The sequence below is a fragment of the Vanellus vanellus genome (genome assembly GCF_965231255.1).
Source record: "Vanellus vanellus genome assembly, chromosome: 8".
NCBI classification, from domain to species: Eukaryota; Metazoa; Chordata; class Aves; order Charadriiformes; family Charadriidae; genus Vanellus; species Vanellus vanellus.
The window spans coordinates 11,515,554-11,542,983 of NC_138913.1; the positions used below are offsets into that span (position 1 = coordinate 11,515,554).

Here is a 27,430-nt window from a genome sequence, read left to right on the forward strand (position 1 = left end):
TGCAGCTATGCCAAGCTGAGCAGGTTCCCCATGGGTGGCACAGGTCTCCTTGAGGGAACAGGAGACAGCAGAAGTGCCCCACTGCTTAGAGAAGGGACATCCATGTGGACAGTCTGTCTGCCGCTGACCTGTCCTGCCTGGAGCTCAGGAACATGAAATGAGAGGAGAGGCAGCAAAAGCACAGCTAAATCCCAGAGTAAAGTTCTCTCTAATTTACTTCTTCCCCGGAGCTTTTCCTGGTCCCAGGCTCTCCCCTCACAGGCACAGTCTGGGCTGTAGGCTGTATTGCCCTGGATATTTTAGTTCAGTTTCCAGCCCTTTACAAGCTTTGCTCCAGTTTCTCCCCCATGCAATGGTTTTGCTCTCTCCCCATGGCTTCAGCAAACAACAGCTACTTCCAGACTCCTTAGATAGCTCTTGAGTGAAGTCTGTGTGATGGGATGCATCTTTGAGGACACTGCTTCCATCATCCCTCACCAGCTGCTCTTCTGAGGAGAAACACCAGCCCCAGAGCAACGGTGCTCATGTCCAGCTAACAGACATGGTCTCGCCCAGGTAACCATGGTGTAGATGTGGGGGCATGGGTGTGCTATCATGCTTCTGCTATCACTGCTCACGCTCTGGCTCCATCCTTTGCTGATTCATCTCTGGCCACAGAGACTGATGAGGCTTTAAGCATGGCAGGCGCAGGCTCCTCAGCGAGGACACCCTGCCCGGGGGTGGGAAATGAGTCAGCGGCCATCTGGGCTTGGCATGTGCTCCGGCCCAGGGGACAGGCAGCCCCTGGAGGCAGCCACCCCGCATGACCCCAGAAGCCACTCAAGTCTGAAGAGCGAAACACATTTCCCATCGGGGACAGTGCTGGACCAGTCACCGGAACCAGCACTCCCAGTCACATGGGGGAGTGCCTGAGCATAAACACCCAGGAGATCACTTTCTCCCTGAGCAAGGCTCGTCAGTCTGCAGACTAATACTTCCCCTGCCCTTTCTATGTTCCTTATTCACATACAACTTTGCACCACTGCTACACTGGTAACACCTCCCTCCCTGGGGTCCCTGGCCTTCAGAGCCTGTGTTAGTCCAGGGTTTACCCTCACCTTTGCGCTCCTGTTTGGCTCTGCACTGAGCCACGTGAAATGAGACGGCAGCCCGCAAGCAGATCAGATCCTTTTTCCCAGTTCAGCGGTGCACAAGGCAGGGAGGTGCCAGGGCTGCTTCCTTTTTTCCCAGCTAACCCTTTTCCAGCTCTGATCCATGTGGATTCCTGTAGCAGGAGAAGCTGGTAACAGTCCATCCCAAGCAGGTATGTGAGGCTCATGCTGCAGTAATAAACAGGGTCTGCTAGGAAGGGATCCGTGGGCTGAGCCAGACAGAAAAAGACGTCTCCTTTGGAAAGACAAAGGGCTGAGCAAGATGTGGTCTGGGTAACCGCAACCTTGGGACTGGGGAAATGTGGGCAGGGGAATGCCATGTGGCAGAGGGTTACAGGGACAGGACCTGGTGTCCCCTGCATCACGAGAAGGGAACCCACTGGTGCCAAGTCAGGGCTGCCAGCATCGAGGAGGGAATTCCCTGGCTCTAAACAGCCAGGGAAAATACCTGGGAGAAGGATGGCTGGCCACTCTCTGACCCAGGGCTTCATTTCGAGAGCTCCCTAGCTGGCTCCAGCCCATCCATCCGCTCCGTCCCACCCGGGGGCCTTATGCCAAGGACACAGAGCAGCCGTCAGCAGGAATGGTTCTGTTCCCGCTCCCTTGGCCCGAGATGGGGCTGCTCCCCTCTTCTGTGCAAAGGCAGGGTTATTCCTCATCCCTCATCTTGTCCAGGGGAGGAGAAGGGCTCTTGCAGCATCCCCTCCCGGAGCAGTCCCAGCCCTGCCTGGAGGAGATTCTGAAGGAGGAGTTGTCCATCCCTCTGCCTTCTCCCTGCTGCCGACACCAGATGCATCATTTCAGGAAGGAGGCAGCCCTGCTTCCCACCGCCTGATCTGCCAGAAGCAGAGGGGGAGCTTTGATCAAGGTACAGCTATCACTGCTCTGATCATTGCCTTTCCTGCAAGGGCCCTGTTCAGAGGAGAGGGCACATTTCCTTTAACCCTTTCTTCCCTGTGAGCCTGGAGTGCCGCAGGAAAGGCACTTTATCAGAGCTCTTAGCCCAAAGGGCTTCACGTTTCCATGGCTGGGAACTGAGTGATATTCAGTAGCTCTGCCATTTCAAGGATCCATTCAGTTCCTCATGCTGGGTGCATGAGTTTTGTTTTAGAAAAGTTTTGTGTTGGGGCTGCCTTAAAATGTAATTAATAAAGAGAAAGAAGGGGAACTTTCTAAGGGGAACTCAGCAGCCCCCTTCCATCACATCAAAGCTGGTGAGAGATCACGTTATCTTGACAGATGTTTTGCACTACGGATCTGGTTACTGAACTTATGTTTCCCATGGACTCTTTCCAACACTTCTTTTAATTTGTCAGGGATATATTTCAAACTGGAATATGCACATGGTTGCAGAAAAGTAGAAGGAAGTAGCTGATTAATGACCTTTTTCCTGGTAGCGTAGATCTGCTGGTTCCAGCTGCAGTAGATACCAAAGAAAAGGTAGTATACTGGAAACCAGAAAAAAAATGAATCTTGGATTAGAGGTTCCTTCTTCTGTTTCTTCCAAGTCAAACCAATTAATAATGTTATAATGCAAAGTACTAAGCCATGTGATTAGAGTCTATACCTAAGATATGCTGAGGAATTAATCACAGTGCTCCCACCACTTTTCTGTCACATCAGTGGGTGCATTAGGCACAAGCAGTTGAGATGCCTTGTCTCTGGGAGCAGCTTCCCAGTCTCTACTTGTCTGCAGCACTCTTCTTCGAGTGCTGGCTTGGGTGCCCGAAACAGATGTATTATTTCCACTTCTTTTCATCCTTTTGCAGTCAACCACAGTCTGAAGCACTGGTGACACCACCAATCACAAGGTTTGATACCTGCCACCTTGTAGTTATCAAACTTGTTTCTTGCTTGATACAGTCACCTGAGATGAAATGAAATTATTAGCTCCGCGGGGCAGGAATATGCCCCCTCCTCAGAACTCAGACAGCTCCTGATCCAGCCAGGCTTGATGCACGCTGTCAGAGCTGGGCTGGAGTGCCACTGGGGCTGTCTGTCCCCATCACAGGGGCACTACTTCCCAAGGGGGGCTCCAGGCATGGCTGCAGTGCTAATACTATATATGGGAATAAACACTCTTAGCAGGATCGTAATACTCAGCTTTGATCCTTGGCCCTTAGAGATAACCTGACAGCTCTGATTCCCACAGTGCAGCTACGCAAACAGCCTCTTGGGTGTAAAGACCTGGCTTGGACTTTGCAGGGGTGTCCACAATGACGTGAAGTGCAAAACAGGGCAAAGGTAAGCCCAAAGACACTGTGGCTGTAGTAACTCGGCTCTGATGCAAGAAGAGAGTCCAGAGCATGCAGCACTAAATGCACAGGCAGGGATCAACTCTCCCCGACACAGCTGGATGGCTGAGGGAACATCCCTGAACAGAGACATCACCAAGACATATTCTTACCTATAGCTGACGCAGGTGTTCAGCTAGAAACTTGATGTAAATTGTATCTCTGCCTGCAATCACAGGACATCAGGGTGTGATCTGATAAACGCCTGCAGTAAAATGTGTTTTAAACTATCTCTGTGCATTCCTTTGTGCAAACCATGGCAAACACACTGAGGAAACAGAAAAGTGACAAACCAACATTGAAAGTTGGACTTAATTCGTATCAGACTGTAGCTGTAGTAAGTGCACTGCAGAAAGCAGGCCCTGGCATTTTTAAAGACAGAGGAGGCAGCAATAGGATTCACAAAGGCTGTGCAATGCTTGAGCTCATTTTTCCCACCCACATGAAGAGCTGCTGTGTTTTCAAAGCAGGAGCAGCTGGTGATTGATGCTTACATGTGCCTTGCTTTGACAAGGAGCTGGGTCTGAACAGGGTATTTTCCATTAGTTCAAACTGGTTCAATCTTCTGTCTTTAAGAGGAAGCCAGATGCTGCTCACAGATGGGGAGGATCTTTTGCACAGCAGTGGTTTGAGACCTTGCTCTGCTTTTCATACAGCGACTCTCCTTTGCCTCTGTCACACAGTTTCCAGCAGTCATGCATTTTTTAGGAGGAGGAACTGAGCCACGAGTGGGAGATGTGACACAGTTGTGGTCACAGAACAAGCTGGTGACCACCCCAGGAAATGAGCACGGTCACCCTGCTCCTATCCTGTAACCACATGCTGGAGGTCCTGATGCTTCTGGACCCACATCTCCCACGTGCTGCATGCCCAGTCCTGGGGAGAGGGCATGGGGGGTCTGGAGGTTGGGCCATTCTTTGTTATCAGTATTAGGCTGGGTTTGTTATTCTAAGCGCTGTGGGGCTGTGATTTGTGTTAACCAGGCTTCAGATCCTAGAGCTGCTTCCCACTCCTCGAGCACTGGCCTCATCTCTGCAGCCATGGCTGGGAAGATTCCTGTCATTCCCCATTGCGATGAAGAGCAGCATGCAGCAGCCAGAGAGCTTTGTTTCCAGTTGACCAGACTAAGTCACAATTACACACCAGGCTTTTCCTGTTAGTGGCTCAGGAACAGCTGGAGGACTTCCCCCAGTCTGCAGAGCATGGGACAGGCACGTGACATGGCAAAGCAAACCCGCTCCAGATATATGCTTTCCTGTTCGGGGATTTCTGTAGCCTTAACAAACAGCCTCAAGGTTTCAGACTGATCAGTATTTCGTTTTGGGGCACATCTTCACTGCTGGTTAGCCTTAGCTAACCAGGCTGTTCCCTAGGCTTTGTCCCAAACTTTTTGGTGTCCCACAATGGCGGTCTCTGTGATCCCACCGGTTGATGCAATGAGAGGAGATATGAACGACTGCCACAGCCACCCAGACCGAGACCCATCCTCCTTGCACTGTGGCTCTAGTCCATCACCTGGGGGCCATGAGTCCCCCAGGACACATGTGCTTACCCGCCATTAACTGTGCCAGTCCCACAGAGAGCCCAGGGAGGTTGGGGGGTGTTAGCAATGCATGGAGGGGAGTGCAGGGCTCCCGAGGACACGGGCACCTGGGTGTTGTGGTGGTGTTGCAGCATAGCTGCTGGTGCTCAGGCAGAGCTTCCCCAGGAAGCAAAAGCAATTAGCTCAGCAAAACAAGATGCACAAGATGCTGTCTCAGAAGCCCCCAGGAAACCAGTCCTGCTCTTCCCTGGGGGAGAAAACAGGAGACAACGGTCTCTGCTGCTTTGTCCCCTAGCAACAGAGCAGAGCAAGTCTCCCCAAGCCCTCCTAATTACTCACTGCTGCCTTGAGTTCCCATCCCCTTGCTGTCTGGACACACAGCTGATGCCTTCCCCTGTGACCCCAAGGAGGAGTCTCCAAAAAACAGCTCCTGGCCCCCATCACCCCTGTGTGCAGCAGGACCGACCCCTGGGACTGGCCACCCCGGGACCCAGGACAGCCCCAGCCCCAGCTGCAGTGACAAGGACAGAGCTGTGTTTGACTTGCAGCTTCCCCTTTTTCCCAGTTTTCAGCTGCACAGTGACAATCCCAGAGGCCCAACACTCTCTGACCTTGGCTGTCCTCATTTGCTTCTAAAACTGGCTGATCACACTGGCGAGCTCCAAAACTGGCATCCCAGACAGCCTTTTCTCCGCCACATGGGATTCCAGGCACCGCCAGGGGCTCCCAGCATTTTTAATTATTTTTCTCCTTTTTTTGAAGCCCTTTTTGTTCATGCTGCTTGTGGTGTTTCTAATGGGACAGAAAGCTCCTCTCCCCACAGGCTGCTTGCTGTGTGCTCACTGGGGCTGGGTCATCCTCCCCATGTACCTCAGAGGGATGCTCAGGAGCACCAGGGTAAATGGAGGCTGGCGGTTCCCCGGTAGCATGTGCTAGGTTGGAGGGCAGAGGATGCATTGTGGAAAAGCCCAAGGGCTTGAGAACACGTGGGGAAATAGAGACCTTGACTCCAGTGATAGTGGCAGTCTCTGAAGCGTTGCCTTTCTGATGGACCCACTGCCAGGCACCGGGGAAACATCCCATCTTCCCAGGAGCGTGGCTGGCACAGATGTGAAGTACGTAATGACCAGTGAGCTATTGTCAACAGGCATCTCCAGAGAGGATGAGAGCAGGTGGTGAGAGAGCTAATGGCACCCATGAACCTTGTCCCAGGGGAGGAGAGAGCAGCAGAAGAAGGTGTCGGATGTCACTGCTACGCAGCATCACCAAGACCTTTTGTGGATGATGGCAGGGTCACTTCACAACGGATGTAGGAAATGGGGAGGATTTGAGGGAACGGGAGGGAAGACATGGCTAATGGCAAGTCCATCATCTGATGGAAGATCGAAGTGGTGCTTGCCCGTGCCTGATATGCACCTTGTGCACCAGGAGCTGCTTGGGAGAGCGGCAGCATTGTGGGTGCTGGCAGGGAGAGCAGCAGGAGGGAGCTCTTTGCACGGTTAACACAGGGTTGTCACGGCTGCATCCACACGTCGTTTTTCCACGGCACTTCCTGATGGTCCCCATCAAGTGGGCCCTGCACAGCCACTGTAAGAAAGCAGTTGGCTGTAAGAAAACCACATCCCAACAGAGGCCAGCCGAGAAACCTCACTGCTGCATCCGTCTCTGCTGTTTCCACACAGCTGGCAGCAGTGACACCCTCATCTCAGCGAGTCCACAGCTTTCGCAGAGGCAGGAGAGAAGGGGACAGAGCGTGCCTTGCCCTGGCAGCGGGCTGTGACCGTGTCCCTGGGAGCCGATGGGAAGGTCATGCTGCGTCATGCCCTGGCCAGCGCCTCCGGGTTTTGTGAGGTTTAAACCAGTTCCCTCGCCGCAGCCTGCGTCCAGTGCAGCTCCGGCCACGGCTGCTTGGCCAGCCCTGACCAGCTCCTGAAAAACAGCCTGAGCTGAACACACCACTCTGAGGTGGCCGTTGTCCTCTCCAAGCTCCCTTCCCCAAGCTCTGGCTCAGGGACAATCCTGGACTGCTCTCAGGGAGGTGGTAGAGGAGTTTCTCCCCACATTTTTAGTGCTGCAGACTAACCAAAGCCACTACTCCACATCTGCTGACTATGGGGAATAGCTACAAGGAGGTAACTCCCAAAGGCAGAGTGGTATAGCTGGGATGCATCCCAGCTCATTAACACTCATCCAGACACACCTCCAGCTTTTTTATTGAAGCACTGTTTGGCCTTTCCACTAACTTCATGAAATAACCGCCCTTACAACACAGCCAAGCCTGGGGTCTGCTGTGCCAATGAGAGCAGGCAGCCTCCAGCTCGACCCCTGCTGCAGATTGGTACTGATCACTCATTAACCATGGGTGTGGTGCAAGCTGTGCACAGGTCTGCACCCGCGCCTGGTCTCTGGGCAGTGCTTTGCCCTTGAATTGATCTTGTCGTCTGAATCATCGGGTTTATAGAACAAAGATCAAACCATCATTCTAGAGATGTACTGCGTTGAACTTGTTTTCTGCGCTGGATTGCACTTTAAATGCTGCAACACCTTTGAGAGCTTCTGGCTTTTCCCAGTAAGAAAAAAACAGTTTTGACTTAGTTGCTGATAATTGTGTTGGAGGGTGTTACTTGTATCCCACTCTCCCAAAGCCCAAAGAAAGCAGCATACGGACAAGATGGTGCGCTTTTTCCATGCTCACTCCTCCCAACCTGAATGATGAATTACAAACCAAATTTAATTTGTGTGGTACAGCGCAGTATTGCACCTTTTACTTCTGCGCGCTGACAAGCATAAATGCTGCAGAAATAGGGCAGGATGATCAAAACCTAAAAAAAGTATAAAATAGCACTGAAAGGCATGTGTTACAAAAGCATGGCTATTTGTGGAAGCTTTTGAGAATGAGAGTAAAATGCCGTTAGCTTGGCTAGGAAGGTTCACCCTCCCACATGAACTGAAGGGATGGTGATGGTGGTACTGCTGTATTCTGGAGCAGTACCTCTGCCTGGATCAGACTAGGAGCCTTATCCTCTGAAACACGATCACCGTGAACGCCCACACTGCTAACTGTTTTGCACAAACATCAAGCAAGCGCAGTCCGTTTCCAGGAAAGCCGAATGCACAGGTGTATTAAGATATTAATGAACTCCTGCCTAAAACAGGCCAGGAGGAAAGGGAAAGAGTCATCTTTTCTCTAGGTCCACCACATCCTTTTTCTGTATTTTCCCAGGGGAAGGGTGAGGAAATCACCGCTCCCCGCTGCGTTGTGTGAGCCGGCCTCCACTCCCCCCAGTTTCTGATCTGCCACACAGATTGTTCAGCGCTGAAGCAACATAAAGCGCATGGACTTGAATGTCTGAATGAGTCATTTGCAGAGCTGCAAGCACAATGAGACTGCAGCAATGAAAAGGTCGGAGCTCGGAGAGGGTCCATGGTACAAAGCGAGGGGTCCCTGGGGTGTTGCTTAGGTCTTGAGCATCCCACAAGGTCCCGTGCTCCATGTGCCTTGAAAATCAGAGTAGCCACATGGAAAGTGCTGAGTTCCATGAGATGGTTGGCTCATGGCACCAAGTCTTTCACATTCTGACCCTGCTAATCACTTTCTGTGCAGCTGTGACTGGGATGGAGAGAAGGTTTTGGTACCCAGTTCACATGGGGAGGTTTTTAGCCCCATGCTGCGGGTTTGGATGGACCCAGGTAGGCACAAAGCTCGTATGGTGGTGTGTGCATAGTCTTGTGGACAAGCACCTGTGGTCCAGCAGGCAGAGAGACGCTTGGTGCGGCATGGACAGGCACGTCTAACCTGGTGTTGCTGCAGGCAGTTCGGAGGGCTGCTGTCACAAGCCTCCCCAGACCCCACACATAGCAGCAGGATTTTTAGGAAGACTCGGGCATTAGCAGCACTAAATATGTCCAGGGAATATTTGTGATTCTTCTTATTCTTCACTACAAGCCATGACCAAATCTATTAGATACCATAACTTCTCGTAAACTAAAAGCAACCATACCCATTTCTTGCTATAACAAGTAATGAGCTATTATGCAACAACGTTATTGCTGATCATTAACATCTTCGTTTGGAGGAAACTGGACTGTGGTTTTCACGTGACAAATCCAGCCCACCGATGCCCCGAAATAGTTTGTATGCTAGTGAGATTTAAGAGGGGAATGGCTGAGGAAGGCACAGCAGTCCCTGACAGCCCTGCTACAAGTAGCACATTGGCTCCTGCCCTCCTCCCCATCTCCTCAATGGGATGTTAACTCTGGAGCTTAAGGATGATGGACTAAGAATGACTGTCCTCAGTGATCTTCTTGTTGATGCTTTTGCCACAAATATTTTCCTCTTCCTCTTAAACTGTGAAGGTGGATATAAGATACAAAGGAAAATAAGTAGTGATATCTCTCCGTTCTCCATTTTAGACAACCTGTACCTACCTGAGGCTTGTTTCAGTCTGCCAAGCTGCCCACATGTGTTGGCGGTTTGTAGGAAAGACAAATATGACCCAGCTGAGGCTAAATTATTGCTTTCCAGAAAAGTGATTTGCAGTAGCTGTACTGCAATAGGAAATCTTTCGGTCTGCTCTGAGATCTCAAAGTCCTGAACTAATAGGCTGTGTGTGGGAGGGAGACCTGGAAATGATGGACAATAAAAGATCGTTCACTGCACAGGGATAGAGAATCAGGAACAAGCTGATGAATGCAGTCTCTCCAGACCTCCCTATTTCTGGACTTGTTACGGTTTGCAGTGCTGCAGGCTAAATTTGAGGTCATGGGACTTTTACTTGAGCTGTCCAATTAATTTCTGAGTTCTGCACTTCATGGCTGAGAGCTCTGATCAACGAGAGAGTAAAAAAGCACCAGCATGCATAACAACTGTCAGCATGCTCATCAGGAGGGACCGAACCCAGGAAGATCGTGCCGAAAATGCAAGCCTCAGCAGCCAGGACCAAGCATCCCAGCGGGGAAGGGTAAGAAGGGTAAGATGTCCTCTGCGTAGGAGGTACGTAGGAAAGGAGATTTGGGGAGAGAGGGAAGAACAGCTCTCCACAGGGGTGTCTGGATACGTGTCAAAGGAAGATGCCTCCTCAAGCACCATCCACTGACTGAAGCACGTTGTGTTCCACAGGCAGTCTTGCAGAGCCCACAAATCTGGAAGGAGGTGCTGGGTGGTGGCAAGCCTGAAGTCACAGCTCTCCACTCCTGTTGGCCCAAGGCACCTCCTGGTATTCCACATGTCTCCACGGACATCAGACCAATCACATCTTGCTGCTTCTTTGGGGGATATCTTTTCCTTCAGGGCAAAGAGAAAAGCTGTTTCGTTCTAGTGCCTCATTGCAATTATTTGCCAGCAGTAAAATGGTGACTGCACCACCCCATTGCTCCCCCACCCCACCTGTGCAGCCAGCATCTTCTGGGCTTGCCAGGCATTTGGATCCCATCGGCACACAAGTAACTTTGCTTCGCAGTCATATGTGTAACAGGGTTTTGTGTGGCTGAGATTCTGGTCTTAATCACAGTGCTGTGAACCCAAACTAGCGCTGCAATGCTCCTGAAGCTCAGAAGATCTCCTGAAAGGACATCTCTTTGTTTCTGTCCAAGATTCAGATCAGTTAAGTCACCTGGGCATCATGTGCTCCATATTCCCCAGGAGGCAGAAGCAGGTCCTCAGATCCTACGGGGAAAGCCATGGTAGGAGAGTTGGATAAATAAAGACTATCACTCCCACAAACTGAGCCTTGGTTTTCCTGGCCATGATCCACCACCAGATTCAATGGCTCAAGTCAGTTTGCTTCAAGCATTGCTTGAAATTTGTTGCTGATGTTTGTTTTGGGGTCTGTGGGAGCAGATGCTGTACACCTCTAAGAAAACTAATTGTCAGGTGTTGCTTCCTCACCCACATGGCTGCAGGCCTGGGCTTTGAAGCTGCCGCTGGCTCTTTGGTCTGGCCGTGCTTTTCTTGCTGCAGTCAGGGCTGATTACGGCAAATCCCAGATCTTGAATCAGGGCAAGTTTTAACACTGCACAGGCCTTCTTTATGTAAGAGCTGTCATCCCGTAGGGATGAATCCAGGACTTGCAGCACTAAAAGCATTAGCTGCTGCCATTGGAGCTAAAGACAGAACTCCTCTGGTTGGTAGCACCCGTACATTTATATCCTTTAGAACAAATGCTGGAGGAGACTTGTGACACACTTAAAAGTGGGTTATGCCTACATAAGCATTTTCCTCCCACCATCATCCTGAGGGAGTACATACACACACAGGACCACAGGTGTGAAAACACTGCTTCTGCTGCTGCCGGCCCATTGCCCAGAGCTAGGCTGAGTGTACACATCATTATTTACCAGCATAGTTTTCTACTAGCACTCATGCTGTCCCTTTTACTCTCAGATCTTCTCCAGCACTGGAGAAATAGAGGACAGAACAAGTGTGGGCAGAGTCCTGGCTCCCTTCGCTTAAACAACACTCTCTGCTCATCTTCCCTAAAATTTTTCAACCACTTTGGCATAATGGAGGTTCATGTTCTCCTTCCCCTCTAGGCACATGATGCAGAGGTTTTGGGCTTCAGCATGTCTTCAGCCCCAAACCAGCCAGCTCCCTCTGAAAAGCAGCTCTGGTTGCCTTCACAGCCCAGGGGCCAAAGACACGCTCACAGTCAGAACAATTTCAGGTCTACACCCTGAAATACCATAAAAGTGATTCACCTTGAAGCTTTAACACAGTTTAATACTCTCCATCATTTACACTTTGTCCTTTCTGGTTATACTGTTTGAATGCCTTGCTCAGTAACTGCACATCTATTTACCCCTACACTCCAGTGTTTGGTGCAGACAAAGGTCTGCTTAATACGTGCTCAGAAACTTACTCTGAATTGCTTCCTGGCTTCTGTCTTCAAATACACTTTTTGCTGGGAAACAGCATTTATAAAGCACGAAGTGCACCGTGCAGCTCCTTTCCCAACACAATCTCAGCCAAACCAATCTGAAATTGCCTGATTGTGAATCCTGGGGAACTGCCTGCAGAAAAACCCAGCAGCCACGCGTGCTCTCAGCTGCCGTACTGTGGGAAGGGCTCTGCTTCTGCGCGTCAGTCTGTCAGCTCTCCTGTCCCCAAATGTCACAGCACCTGCAATGGAGCCGATTCTTATTTTTGCCAGAAATGGAGCTGGAGTGCCGCAGGATGTGTCAGGGAGCTCTGAAAGGATTCTCTGGCACCTTAAGTGTGTCCTTGAACTGTTGCTTGCATGGTGACATGTTTTACCTGTACTGCTGGCCTGTGGGCTTTGAAGGAATATTCTGGGTCCAGTTTTACTTCCAGATTCCCATCTCCCATATTTACCTGAGTTTATTTCAGCTTTCCTATCAAATTGACTCTCACAAACATTCCTGACAGGAGAGCAGGGACTGTGGTGCAAACAGGCACTTCTTATATAAACCACTTAAATGATACATCAGCCAAATTTGGCTGGTGGAAAGATGTCACACGAGGACAGGGTATTTAAACACAGCGGGGAGAAGATACAGCTCAGGGTTTCTCAAGGATATTTATAGCCCTTTGTGAGAGGAAACGCAGCTGTGTCCGTCTCCTCCTTCACTCACTTCCCCGCGGCTGGATCTCCTGTGTCGGGCTGCACCGGGGGGAGCGGGGCCATCGCTGCCCCTCCACCACCGCCGCACAGGGACACGCAGCCGCCGCTTCCCTCCCGCCTGCTCCGTCCCTTTCGCTAGGCACAGCTTGACCGGCAAAGCCCTTGGGCCAAGTTCACAGTCCCTTTGGCCGCTCCGAATCCCTTCAGAGGGGGACAGCAGGGGCTTCCCTCGCCCCCCCGTGTCCCACTCCGGGGCCGGCTTATGGCAAAGAGCACGGCGGGCCTGTGGCCGAGGGGTGACACAGCCGCCTTGGACTAACCCCAGCTGCGGTGAAGGTTAAGCCCCAGATAAGGGCACAGCCGCACTTTCCCCGGCCGAGAGGCTGTAAATAACCGGCGGCAAGTGACCGCCCGGTGCGCGTCCCCGCCGGCTGGGCGGGCGGGTGCGACCGAGGACCCGCCGCTCCTCCTGCTCCGGCCGCCAGCCCCGACCGCCGCAGTGAACCGGCAGCGTCCCGTGGCACCTCCCGCTGCCGGGACCCGCCACAGGGCGGGACGGGACCGGACACACCGAGACGCCGCTCGTCCCCGCCCCCCGCCTCCCCCAGCCCGGCTGTGCGTGCTGCCGTCCGAGCAGGGAGCGGTGTCCTCCTCCTCGCCCCCTCCTCCCCGCGCTGCACCGCCTCCCGTTGCGATACGTTGCGACACACGTTGCAGCCGCACTGCATTGGCATTGCGCGCGCTGCCCGGTACGGCACGGCACGGCACAGCACGGCACGGCACGGCACGGCACTGCTGCCCCGCGGCGCGCGCCGAACGGCGGCGAACGTTCCAGACCCCCCACGCTGCGGCAGGAGCGGCGGGAAGGGACTGGGCGGAGCACGGCGGGGAGAGGGAGGGGTGGCCAAACGGCCGTGCCCCGCGCGGGGCCTCCTGGGAAACGTAGTTCCTGTGCCCGCAGCCAGTGGGAGGCCCGCTCGGAGGTTTGGACTACATTTCCCGTGGGGCACCGAGAGGGAACGGCCGCTGCAGTCCCCGCCCTCCTCCGCCCCGCGCAGGCGCAGTGGGGAGGCCGGAGCCGCTATAAGGGATGTTGTTTGGCTTCGCGGCCGCTGAGTGGAGAAGCTGCAGCGGGGCTAGTCGCCGGGTGGAGGTGAGCGGGGGCGGGGGCGGGGGCGGGGGGCGGGGGGCGTCCCGCCCGTTTACCGGGGGCGGGTGCTGAGGTAGGGGAGTGGGAAGCGACGCGACCCTTTGTGGGAGTGAGGGGGCCGCTGTGCGGCTGAGGAGGCGGCTTTGCCGCCCCCGCATCCCCTTCCCCCCCCCCCCCCCCCCCCCCCCCCCGCCCTTTTCTGTGAGGAGGCCGGTCGAGCAGCCCCCACCCCCGAAGAGGGCTGCGCTGTGTCCCCTCCCGCCGACAGCTCAGGGCCGTGGCTGTCTGTCCCACTCCGCCTGGAGCCGGGGGATCTGTCCCTGGGTGGGGAGGGTTTCTCTTGTTTACTCTGGTGCGGCGGAGCCACGGGAAGGCGGAGGGAAATAGGGGCAGTGGGGAGACCCCGTCGCCCCCCGCCCCCCGGGGTTGCTAGTGGGGTGGCAGGTCGGGGGGGGCTGGCTGGCATCCCTGTTGCAGGAGGGGCGCAGAGCCAGCAGGGTGCAGCAGCCCCGGGGCATGCTGCTGGTCTGCAGCATCCCCGCCCGGCGCTGACACATGCGGCCCCGGGGGGGGCGGCCGGTGAGCTGGGGCTGGAGGGGGCTTGTGCCCGCCGGTGGGGGAGGGAGGCCGGTGCTGCAGGCGGCAGAGAGGCGGCAGCCCAGTGCACCAAGCCAGAGCTGCTGATGCAGATCCTAAGTAATGTAACTTAATCAGGTTTCTGCCGTCGTGTTAGTTTAAGGCAAATGATGGAATGCGAGAAAGTGGAGTTATAAAACAAAGTCTTGCAGTGGGAGGTGATTTTCTTTTCGGGACTCTGGTTCTCCTTCTGACCTTACAGTGCAGTTTGGTAGGTTGAGGGAAAACCTGCAGTGTTGAAGGTATGATTCCTTCCTCTGTGTGTTCATACTTAATGATAACTCAAGCCTATGGAGTAAGTGAACAATGGTATAGAGAATGAATGTATTTTTCTGTAGAGCGTGTGTGGAATGACTAATTTTGTCATGTGATACCTCTAGAGAGATCAGTTCTGCAAAACTTTGTACTGGTGAGTTGTTGGGTATGTGCAGCTTTAAACACTAACAAAAGATTTCAGGGTTTTGATCTACCAAGTCAAGTTTCTCAAGGTTTCAACTAAACACCATAGGTATTACTTTAATCTGTCAAATTGTATCTCGGGGTTTTGAGGAAAGAAATATGACACTACTCTGGTGCATTGAGAATCATTGGAACCTCAGGGTATGTTTAAACTAGTTCAGAAGAAGTTAGTCTTGCATGGGTTTCCAAAGTCACATTATTAAAGTCCTGTCGCAATAAAACTTCTGCAATTGCTTTCTGATTTTTTAATTCAAAAATAAACTTAAAAAAATAGTTGACTGGAAGTAACTGGTGTGTTGGGCATAGCATATAATGAAGTGAAATTTAATTATTTTTCAGATATCCGAGGTGAAAATACACGTGTAAGCCCTGGCGTTTACAGAAGATGAAAGACATCGACATAGGAAAAGAGTACATTATACCCAGTCCTGGGTATAGAAGTGTGAGGGAGAGAGCCAATTCTGTGCAACATGAAGAGCAGGAAGGGTCCAAATTTCAGCATGCTAAACATAAGGTCAGTTTATTTTTTCATTGCTTGTGTTGCAGTATGTACTTAAGTCACGCTCCGCAGCAGCCCTTTTGCTGTGCCAGCTCTATATAGATTCGCTGCATTGAAGGTCAATAATGAATATTCCCTTCTGTTTGAAGAGGTCATTCCAAGGGGTACTATAGTTATCTTAGTAACAAGTCTGAGCACTTAGTAAGTATTTTTTGCTTTTAAATGTGACTTTAGTAACATTTGAATGAAATAGACTTTTTTCTAGTATTCAGATATCAGTGTGAATCCAGGAAATATTTTAAGCTTTTGTACTTAAGAGAATCATTACAACCAAATAAGAACAGTGAAGAGCTCAGCACAAATCATGCACCATTCAGTGTAGGCAGCTGAAAAAACTCTTAATCATGCCATGTTTTTCTCAAGGATTAATTTTCTAAAGCAGATGTCTAGCTTGTTCTAGTATCAAGACTTTTACTTTTTTCCCTCAGAAGTAATTTGTATTGAATACTGTTTCTTGTGCATCTGTGTATTTAACATGGTGAGGTACAATCATAATTGCCTCTAGTTTAATTTGAGAGCTGTGTCTTGAAGTAACCACTGGCTTAGAGATTGCATGTCATTGTTCTGAGCTTCCGTTTTTTTTAGAGCTTGTTTTCACTGAAAAGAGTGCATATACCAAGTGCTATAGGGCAAAAGTGTTCAGATAAATGGAAACACCCACACTGGTGAGAGATATGGTCTGAAACTAATAACCTGTGCCAGTTGAAGATTAAAAATACTAGCTGCTCTGAATACTAACACTGAAATATTTTTTTTACCTGTCCTTAACCTTTCCTAAAACGCTAATGTAGAACGTTCTGAAGCCAAACAAATGAGGTTAATATTGCCTATGTCTGAGTTTTTTTTTGTTTTTTTTTAATGACAAGGTGTTTGCAAATGTGGTGCTGGGTGTGCTATGTAGATTACCTGTGCCAGGCCTGGTGCAAGAAGGTTGGAAATGGGGGAACTCGCTGTATTTGTATGGAAGAATTGTGAAGACTGCTTTTTAAAAGGCTTAAGTTTTGCTGTATTATACTGGACACTGAGATACTGTGTACTTCAGATAAGGCTTACCTTGTTTCACTGGGCCTTAAAGGGTTTTCCCAGGTGTTTTTATGTGGGCTAACAGTGCTGCACTGCTGTTTTTTGAGATTGGAGTGATGTGCTGTGCCGCAGGCTGAGTGCGGCTTGCACTTGCGGGCCCTGCAGCTCCCATTGTCCCTACAGGCTCTATGACTCAGCAGACTATTGCTGACGGTGCTCAGAGGAAGGTAAAGTGTCTGATTGCATTAGAGCAGGCACTGATGCAGAACTAAGAGCCCTCTGGAGTCGCCGTGTAGCTTCTTAACGGTATTTATTATGTTGATGTCATGGGCTTGCCATCCGGTGTACACCATCCAGTAGCAAATCTGCTCTGTCAGATTACTAGTGATGACAGTGATGCCATTGGTGGACAGCTTTGTTTCCTGACCACTGGCAGTGGAGTTAAGCAGTAATCATAGCATGTTATCTCTGCCTGTTGGTCTGCATCGTCTCATCATGTTGATGCCTGGTTTAACTGTGAGGACAAAATCCTTATTTTACCTCTAAACCTTTTAAATGAATGAAATCAATCAAACCAGCATTTTGTTTCAACAAAATCAAACAAAAAACCTATTTGTTTTTCCTGAAGGCTGAAAGTAAGCTAAGTCCTGCATGTCTGTACAGTGTGGCATTAAAATCTTTCATTTTGAGGCAGCTTCAGGTCAGCTTAACTCTGTTGCTATAGTCTTGTTTACTCTTCTGCCTCTACCGTTTGATTTGCTGCCTATGACTACAGGGTAGTAGACCCAGATAACTGATTGCAAAACAGGGATTCTGTAGAATTTGTGACTACTGATGCAAGAAAGTGGTGTGCCATGGTTCTTACCTAGAACTTTATCTGGTTTGGTTGCTTTGAGTAGAGGAATGAACCTAATTTATCTTGCTAATGGAGTTGGCTAGTTCTGACAGGTTACCTGTTTTACTTGTTAGTTACCTTATTCAGTATGCCAGGAGTGAGTTGATTTCTATCTCAAACATTGGTACCCTTTTAGTTTTGCTGGCCTTATAGCTTGGATGTATACAATCCATAAACACAAACAACTCTGAACTTACTGCTGCATGTCAGTGAGATTGAATCCTGCTTACTTGCAAAATACTGAGGTTAGGTAAAAGGAGCTGTATTCATAATACCTTATCTAAGTTACACGTTCATGTACCAAGCTTATTCCTTTTTAGTTGAAACAAGCTCTGGTTTCAGCAGCATTCTTGGCCTTATCGCTTGTTGGGATGCTTTATACTTTTGGTAGTAGGGATAAGCAAAGACTTCCCTTTCATAAGGCTGAGCTTTGCCTTTTTGGTCAAGCACTTCCCCTCTACCTACAACAAAAAGGTAGAAGCTGTAGCTCAGCTGTTAAGAAAACAGTGTTTTAATGGGAGAGAAGGGACTGTGTCCTTCACTACTTTATCCTTTTAGGAAACCTGGGATTGGGTCAGATGCCTAAGCAGGTTTATTGGGCACATGTTGGCACAGCTGGTGACAGAACACAATGGAGGGCTGATGTGAGGAAGAAGCGTAGGACCACAACAGTTCAAATAGAGGGGTTAAGCTGTAGTGGAACTCTGGCATTTGGACAATAGTGTCCAGTGTGCCATCAATAGAGGTTGTGGGACTCTCAAATTTTGTGTTGAAAACCTAGCTCAAGATTTGAACTAGCTTGACCAGAAAATGACAAAGCTGTAAGCACGATCTGTATTGCAATTAACAAGCTGCAAGCAGATTAAGGCTATTATTTCACCACTAACTTCAGGTCTTTGTGGAATGCGGGTTTGGGACACTTGCAGCAGACTTATACTGCATAAGGTAGACTTCTTGCTAACATGTTGCATAGGTACCTCATACCTTCTACAGTGAAGTAGAACTGTGTAATTCCCTCTGAGGAAGCTACAGGAACACGCTGCCTCTGGTAGTCAAGGACCACCGGTTAATGGCCAGTGGTGGTGACCACTTCTGGCAGGGCTAGAGGTACACTTGGCTGATCAATAACATGACTCATTGGATTCTGTTGCCTGTATTGCTGCATTTTTATACATCCTTCTTAACTTGAAGTGGACAAGTCTTGTGGTTTAGGACAACAAGACTAGTTGATTGCCTCATCAAGATCTTAATAGGCGAAAAACCTATTTTACTACTTAGCTAAGGTCCCTGAGCCTTTTTGTATGTCTCTTCTTTGCCTTGCATAAAGGTTGTATTGAACTTTGCTCTTTCTGTCATGAAACCTCCATACTGGTGTTCGGGTTTCCTGCTGAAAGGATGTTGTAATGGGTGTTCATGACAATGAAAAAGAACTTGCAATTCTTTCCTTAGAAGCTTAAATGCTGTTTCGTCACAGCCTGAAAGATCACTTCTATGAAAGACAGGAGCTTTTCAAATAGGCTTCCTGGAATCATAATTGAAGTCATGCTGCAATATAAGTAGGTCTAATCCACCACTTCCTGGTGCTTAATGGGAGTGTTGCTATAGAAATTTGGACCTCTGAAATAGGCACTCTGGGACTGAAATTCAAGAAACAATTTTTATTCAGCTTGTGAATGCATATATTCACCTTATGAATAAGTTTCTGCAGTGTGTTCTTATAACAATTGATTTTTAAGTCTTTGGAGATCTTAATGTAGCTTACAAAATAGGGTGTTAACTACATGTTCCCAATGCATAATACCATACTAATTGGGCTTATTGTATGTGGGAGCATGGCTCTTCAGAATGAAGATGACTTCTAAGTGCACTTGCTGCCTAGCAATATCGTCAGTTTTCATCTGTGAGAAGCTGTTACATTAACAGTGAATAAAAACTAAAGGATGTTTTGAAATACTGATTTATACTTACACCTTTAGAACTCTTTGTTCTTGGAATGTTTGTGTGCCCTTCAAGTGGTATCTGAAGTAATTGTATTTAGTTTTCCTTATGGAAGCAGTGTGTCCTGAGGAGGAGGGTGGATCCCACTGTGTCCATGAAATATACTATAAAATGACAGATGAGAAAGAGAAATAATTTGTTCTCAAACTGGTTTTGGAATAGGCTCTTCTCAAATGTAGACTTCATGTTTATTTGATGGAACAGCAGGTGAGTGAGTATTTTGCTTCACTACCCCATTATGTTCCCAACAACAGCAGAGGATGTAGAAGCAGCTTGTTCTCATGATACACAATGCTTGTGAGAACTCAATGGTCGCAATTTGAGTCCCTAAGTTAACAGTGCTAGGGCACAAACTTACAAATTGTACTCCAAGCTGTAATTGGTTCTGACTGGAAGTAGTGTTTGGGATCAGGTCAGTGCTGCTGAAGCATAATGACTGCATCTACAGCATCTGTGATAAAAGCAGCAATATGCACTTGAGGCTTCAAGGCACTGGGCAGTGTGGAAATGTAGTGATTGCTTTAAACATGCAGGAGAAATGTGTTGCCAACTTTAGCTATCAGAGACTCTACTAATACTCTTGTGCTCACCCTGCTCTCTTATTTTTCAGGTTTGTCTCTGACAGCTTTTGCCAAAGAGCAGAGAATGTGGTCAGAACTTGTTGGAGTTGATGTAAATCCTTCAAGCACTGATAGATTTGAAGTGATTTATTGCTGTCTGTTCAATAATCAGATCAACTCTGCCACTCAAACTCTTTGGAGCATCTGAAGTGTCTGAACCAACTGTGCTGAACAACATGTTCAAAAATAGGAATGTGAATGTAGCCTGGGTACCAGTGCCTTGGCACTCCATGCTCAGAGCAGGTCTTCTACACAGCTGAAGTATAACTACAAGCTTTTAGTTGTAGCTGAAGCTGCTGGATGTATCTGCACTTTTTCCAGAAGATTCCATATTTTCATAACCCCTTAAACACAAACTTTAGTAATCACAGCCCAAGTAGGCTCTTAAGGGCTATAGGTGTTCTGAATTGGTATCTACACAGAAACATACTGCTATATGGCTGGCTCAGATCACAGCTAGAAGCTGCAGTAGTTTGAGCTGATGCCAGTGCTCACTGCATGAGAAGGTGAAACTGCCGTTGACTACTCAATCAAGATAACAGGCAAAGTGCTAGATTCATTTTAATTGCCACCCAGCTGAGCATCTTACTGGTGTTTGGCTGTGCTAGGAGATAGGTGCAAGAGTAGGGGAAATCTGGATGTGTATATGTATATTTCTGAAACTTCTAACTACTGCCATTGTGCTCTATATGGCTACACTTAGCAGCTTGAGGATTTCTTGTTTGTTAATAACAGACTGTGCAACTTCAGTCTTAGATACCTTATTCTCAAATCATATCTGCATAGAATGTGAGAGAGTACTTAGTTTAGGTGGTGTTGCCATAAAACATATAAAACTGACACAGGTGCATGTATATAACAAGAAATGTGAATTCTTACAGTAATTTCAACCTAGAACTAGAATTTCAGATTTTGCAGTGTAATGAGTTTGTGTATTCTGCTGTGGAGTCTGATGGCAAGGAGATATTTATTTTCTGGGGCTCTTAGATCAAATTGGAAGCTAATGCTATTAACTCTTTGCATTGTCACTTGACTCTTCTATGAAGCAGGAAAGAAAACAGTGTTTGTCCAGTGATCTTTGGAAGCCTTGTATAAAAGGCTGTGCTTGGTGAGGCATGCTCTATGGATCCTGCTTTGGTGTGTTCTTCCCCTGCTGTGAACAAACTGCTGCAGTGTAAGGGCGTTGCTGCAGGGAGTAGGTATGATATGTTCCAAAGTGAACCAATTCCTACTGACTAACAGGCAGTTGGTCAGATCTGTTATACCATCTGTAATGTCAGCTGAAAATCTAATGCTGTAGTTGAGCAGCTGAAGTAGCAGGGAATTTAGGTGGCTTGATGACTAGACCAATTCTGCAGACAGTGCCCATAAGAGGTTCTGCATAACCTTATTCTCTTAGTTGGTAAAGTTTTAACTCAACAGTGTATGGTATATGCTGTCATAGGACCAAAGCATAATGTAGAGTCTACAACTCTTACACAACTTGTGTGGTGTCTGAACACGTGCAGTGTGGTGGATAGAAATCTATTGTGCTAATAAACCTCTAAAATTGGCTGGGGAATTTCTGCTTCAGAGCAATGGTTTTCCTATAGCTAATTATTCTAGAGCATTTCTAATGAGTGAGCATTGGCAAGCTGAAGTGCCTGTAGGCTGGAACCCTTAGACAAAGAGAAGCCACTGCTGGAACAGGCAGGAGACTTCTGGGGGAAAAAGCAGCCCCATAATGTGTTGTGCTGAGAGGAGGGAGATGTCAGGAAGGAGAGGGTAAATGGAGCCAAGGTCTTAAATATAAAGGAAGATTAGAAATTGGGAACACATAAGCCACCATGTTGAAGAAGGCTAAGGTGAGCAATGCATGAAACTGGGGGATAGCATCCTTCAAACCTGGTTTCAGTGACTTAACTGCCCTGACAGTGCCTGGAATATCTGTGAATATACCCTTGTTAAAAGCTGCAGAGAATTTTCCTGATGTAAACTTGATGGTACTTGACCTTTCTAACCATTGCATAGGAAGGAAGATGGAAACTCTTTTGCCTTCCTTTGGTGCTTCTACTTTGGTTTACTATTGTGTCATGTACAGATGTTTAAGGGATGAATAGGCAGTGCAGCTCTGTCAGGAGCATGTAAAATGCTCTCAAATTAAATTTTGAGTTATTGTTCTGCTGATTCTTTCAGAAACATGTTTGAATATCCTCAATGTGATGAACAGAGCTGAAACTTCAGGAGAAGTTTATGTAATGAACTTAAGAAGGCAAATCTAGACAAGTGAAGTGCCTATACACTGAAGGCATATTTTTCTCTAAATGTTAACTATTTTTACTTCAAGTCTAATGAAAGGAAAACTTTGAAATGTTTTGTTAGTAGTTCTGTTATCTTGGAAAACTTTGAACACAATTGGACTGTGCAGAAGCAAACATTCATGTTATTTTCTAAAGGGGCGTTAATTCCATGATATCCACAAAGAACTGAATGTATTACCTTGGTTCAAATAATGTTCTGTCAAGTTGTTCTCCTGTTGAACTTCTGCTACTAAAGTACTCACTAACTTGATACAAGAGCCTTGACTTGGTTGTTGGTGAATGTTTTGTGATGGTTCTCAAACCACCCTGAAGAATCTGCCTTGTCTTCCATGGATATATGTACATATTACCAGCTGAGAAAGGAGCATATCCATCAGCCAGTTATATATCTATCAAAAGCTTACCTTAAACCTGGAGGGAGCTTAACTGTATCTGAGGAGTCTTACGCTTAGTAGTAGGAGGAAAAAAAAAAAAAGGCAAAATCCTTCACTGGGCAGAGACACTCTCTAGAGGAACACTGGTGTTCTGGCTAATTCATGGCTTCCATTGAAACTCAGCTGTCTTAGTGCACTAACCATCTTTTGTCTAAGTCTTAGCCATATGATAAAACCTCACATCTGGACACTTGCCAGTATTGTCTTTGACCACTGTTGGTTGCTGTTCCTTTGTTCAAAGCAGACTTGTAAATCAGCCTGCTTGTTAATCCGCTCCTTACACACTTAGGGTAACCATTAGTGAAGGAAAGCTTGCAGTAACTTTTCCATTGCAGTGTTCCATATTACTGCTGGAGACATTCTGCCCTATGGCTGTCTCAAAACCTCAGTGTACAGTTGTAAGAGTTGCCAGAAGGATTTAATGGATCTTTCCCAAACTACTGGAGAACTTAACTTGAAATGAGTCAAAACTCACTTATATGCAGGGAGTTCTGATACCCTGAGAAACAGATAGTTACTAGTTTTTGAATGTTCATATCCTAGTGGTAAGGAGTAGTCAGTTGTAGTCTGAACTGCATACTGTGAACAGGCTGTTCCACAAACAACCTGTATTTTAGTCCTTTTTGAGGACTAAGGTTAAAGAATTTCAAAATCAACATGTTTGGAGCCCTGAGCTGTTTACTTTGAGTTTACTGGTTCATTTGCCACTTGAGTAGGGTGCATGGAGTTTTGGAAGTATGCGTTGGTACAGGAAGGTGAATTGACTAAAAGGCTGTTGTATTAGGCTTGGTAAATACTGTGGTGCCAAGGCTTCTGCTGTCATTTGTGGGTGGTTCCACTCTGTGGAAGCTTGAGTTTAAAGACTCTATGTGTACTCCTGAGGTACTAAACTGACCTGTGTAGCTTCTGTTGTGACCTAGTTTAGGCATGAGCTGAGTAAAGGATACTGCTGGAAGAACACCTCCAGCACATGGCAGGCTGTCTGCATGTGGTTCAGGATAGCAGAGCTTACCTGAGCAAGCCAGGAGCCAAATCCTAAGCCTGTGCTGTGCAACTTTGATCTGCTTAGTAAGGGGTTAGTTTCCCAGCTTTGTGGTCAGAGCACATGTGGGGTGCTAATTCCATAGGGCAACTTATATTTAAGGCTGATCGTTATTTCTGCTGTTACTGTGCTGTCAGCATCCATGAACTATGTGTCTCCAGTGCGGGATGATCAACCTCAGCTCTGAATGAATCCTGTATCCTTTGATTACAAGATCATGAATACTAGTTTTAATGTAAAACAAAAGACATGGATTCATGTATACCAGAAGCCTAAGCAGGTGCACAGCTGCTAATCAGATGCATATATAGCAGCTACTGCTGCAAAATTGTAAAATGAACACTACATGCTCAACTCTGCATTTCTTGGATTGCAGAAATAAGTGGACTTGCCAGGGAAGGGTTTAGAACACTTCACCTCAATGCTATTGCTTGCTAGAATTCAAGAGCAAGGTCAAATCAGCAATGTTCCTAGAAGAAACTGATACACCTGTCCTCAGCAAGGGCTCTATGTGCATCAAATAAAAATGCTTAATATACGTGACTAAAATATTCAGGCTTATCATAAATGTACATACCCTGATCTTGTTCAGCTACAGAGCCCTGATATCGGTGCCAAGCACTACTAGGGGACTTCTGTTCTAATCTGAGGATGCATAAACTCCAGCTAGCTTTGAAACCATGACTCAAATGCTAATTCAACTTCTGCTAATCCTAGCCTGGGAAAGCAACTGCAGATGTCTTGTGTAACAAAGTCACATGTAACACTGCATTAGAGTCAATGACTGGACTTCAAGCTGTTGAATCTCCGAATTCATGTGGCAAGTCAGAACGTGCTCCTGAACAGCTAATTCTGTTTTCACTTAAGAGAAATATGGCACAGCTGCACTTAGGCCTGCATTTTGATATATGGTTGGTGCTGTTAAGAGCTGTTCTTCCCTGTAGCAGAAGCTGGGAAGTCAGTGAAGACTTGAGCTTTCATTTATACCTCACTATTTGGAGGTAGAAGAAAATGGAGGCCCTGGCTGCTTGATGTGGTTCATTGCAGCAGTCCTGGAAGCTGTAACCATAATTCCTAGGCATCTAAAGCTACCTGGTGGTCTCATCTTGGTACTGTGTGATTCTGTTGTGCTGTCTGTACTTTGCAATCAGTGTATGCAGGTATCTAAAGTGTCCAAAAAAAAAAAAAAAAAAGCCCAGTGCCTGCTCCCTGCTGCATCTCCTTCAGGGAGACAGCTGGTATGGGTGGATGATACATCAAATTAGTCTTAAATAGGCCCATGTTTTAATCAGGCAGAGTATTATAAAGCATTCTAGCTACAGAGCAGACTGGGAGTCTAATGCTACAAAACCCCTCTATTATACTCTTGAAGACTGTGCATCAAATCCAGTGAAAGGAGAAGAGTCAATTGCCTTAGTGGAATATAAAGTTCATAGAACACTTGCTACCTCACCGAACAACAGCAGATTTGACAATACTTGGACCTGCAAGTCTACTTAATTTTTAGATGCTCCTGGGTTTGGTGACTTCCAGAAGCCTGGAACACAGTGCTTTAGGTGTTGCCTGTCTACCTGCAAAAGCAGTGTATAAAACCACTAATGACTTTCAGGTGGGGTTATGCTTGGAAAGGCTCAGAGGTATTTCTGGGGAGAAGGATGTAATTACAAATTCAAAGTATCTCTTCCCAGACTCTTGTTTTAATTTGGTTTTGTCATGTTTAAGCAAACTGGAACAGTTGATCCTATTCTTCCCCAGCCTATACAAACTAATAACTAAGCTTGTTTTGAAACACCAGTCCTTTAATGAAAGCTCTTAACTATTTTATAATTTCTGTTAATCCCGGAGCTGGAATATGAAGAATGCTTTAAGCACTGAGCAGAACTGGTGATCATATAATTCTCCTCCTCCCCATATGCCTGTCCAGTCCTGAGCTCTGTTGTGCTGTTCTGTTAGCTTCCCATTTGCCTCTCCTTACTGGGAACTTGAACAAAGGAGTGAAGGGCCTGCTGAGCTCTGCCTTCTAAATGCAAGAGCTGGGAGTTCCTGTTCTGCACCACTGCCAACTCAGATTTCTTTACTGTTTAAATAAAACAATTTTAACTTTATGTAATAGTAAATCAACCATAGTAGCTTTTGTATTCTGTATCAGCTGCAAGGATTAAAAAAGTAGTCTTTATAGGTCTGCTCTAGTTTTCAGTCTGGTAGCAGTAGGACCAGAAGAGATGCAGCTTCTTCCCTGCGGTGATCTGAGCCCTGGAAGACGTTCTTCCTTATGGAAGAGGAGACAATAGTTGTTTGGTGGGTGGGGTTTGGCTTGTATGTTGACTGCATACACATCAAACTCTTTCTCTGCAAGATGAGTAAGGGATGGAAAAATCTGTTTTGCTTGGCCTCCAGGCTTATCTGGTCTTGCTGTTATCATCTGATGTTACAGTTGTCAAACCAATAAATTGCTGCCTTCTCTATTAAATATGAGATTGCCTGTATGACAGGCTAGGGTCTCACTGGGTTTTTTGTTTTTCCTTCTTGTATACAACACACCTGCCTCCTTTCTTTTCACCTGCTCCACATCCTCAGAGACAAATGCCCATGTTGGCTACTTAGCAGATTTTCAGAAGTGTCCTATTTCACGTATTTGAGTTTGCTTGCCTTCCTGCATAATATTCCTGATGCCCCTCTTCCTTCCTACAGAACTTCAGTCTTGCTTACCTCTGACATTGTGGATATTTGACAGCTTTGTAGCTTGGCTCCAATATTTTCTGTATTTTCATGGCCTTCTTGCATGACCTTGACATGTGGATTGTGCATTTGGTACTGCTGCATCTAATTTAAGGAGCAAATCTTTTTCCTTGCCCTTAAACAACTTGTTTTCCTCACCTCAACCACACTTACTGTTGTGACACATCTTGAGGCAACTGTGTTACATTTCTGGCTCTGACATTACCTTATGTGCTTAGCATTGCAATGACCAATTTGTTGGACAAAGAAATCATGACAACAGGTGCTGGTAGGGTTTTGTTTCTCTCAAGTTGCAGAAAGTCAAAGGGGGCAAGTGTGCTCTGTGGTAGTAGCACCAGCCATGGTTCTCTTTCTCTGCCTGTTTGTGAGCTGGCTGTGGAGGTGAAAGAACAAGATCATGAGTGGAGTGATGCCTCCTCAGTATTCTCCATATTCTCAGGGATTGCATGGAGGATTACAAGTTTAGCTGTTTTTTTCATCTGTTACTTTTTTCCAGTCATCTGTTGAATCCTGTCACCCTGCACCCAGGTGTGCCACTGCTTTGTGAAATGTAGAGTGTAGAACCATTGTCCTCTGGGAGCTGCCCATGGCTTCAGAAAGTTGTTTGGAATCCACCAGCTGTTAATAAAATGCTGGGTAAATGATTGCTGTTGCCCTCTGTCATGCATTTAATAAGCCATGATGTGCTTATCCTATGCGAGTTTAATTCTCCTGTTTTTAGTCCATTTATGCATTTGAACTTCACAGCATCCTATGACAGAGAATTCTAAATATAAATATGCCTTGTGTGAAAAAAGTTAATTTCGCTGAGTGTCCCCAATTCTTTTGTTATAAGAACAGTTGAAAAGTCTTGAACTTATGCTTGTGTGGAAGCTGTTCCAATCCCAACTGCTCTCATTACTCACAGAAAATAATTTTAAGTATAATACCCTTTTTGAAGGGAAGTGACAGGAGACTGACTCTGGTGTTCAAAAAGAAGACAACCCCTAGTTTTTTTAAGTGGTATG

General features: G+C 47.4%; 1 protein-coding gene across 3 annotated transcripts in view; it reads left to right on the forward strand.

The window, feature by feature from the left end:
• The first annotated feature begins 13,688 nt into the window (after positions 1-13,688).
• Positions 13,689-27,430, forward strand: part of ABCC5 (ATP binding cassette subfamily C member 5) — a 73,797-nt gene continuing 60,055 nt past the window's right edge. For all 3 annotated transcript variants that reach the window (XR_014269426.1, XM_082486959.1, XM_082486958.1), the window contains exons 1-2: positions 13,689-13,721; positions 15,153-15,327. Coding sequence is in view for 2 of the 3 variants with exons in the window: in XM_082486959.1 (XP_082343085.1) it covers positions 15,199-15,327 (129 nt within the window). In the remaining variant the exon portion in view is untranslated. The remainder of the gene's footprint in view (positions 13,722-15,152; positions 15,328-27,430) is intronic.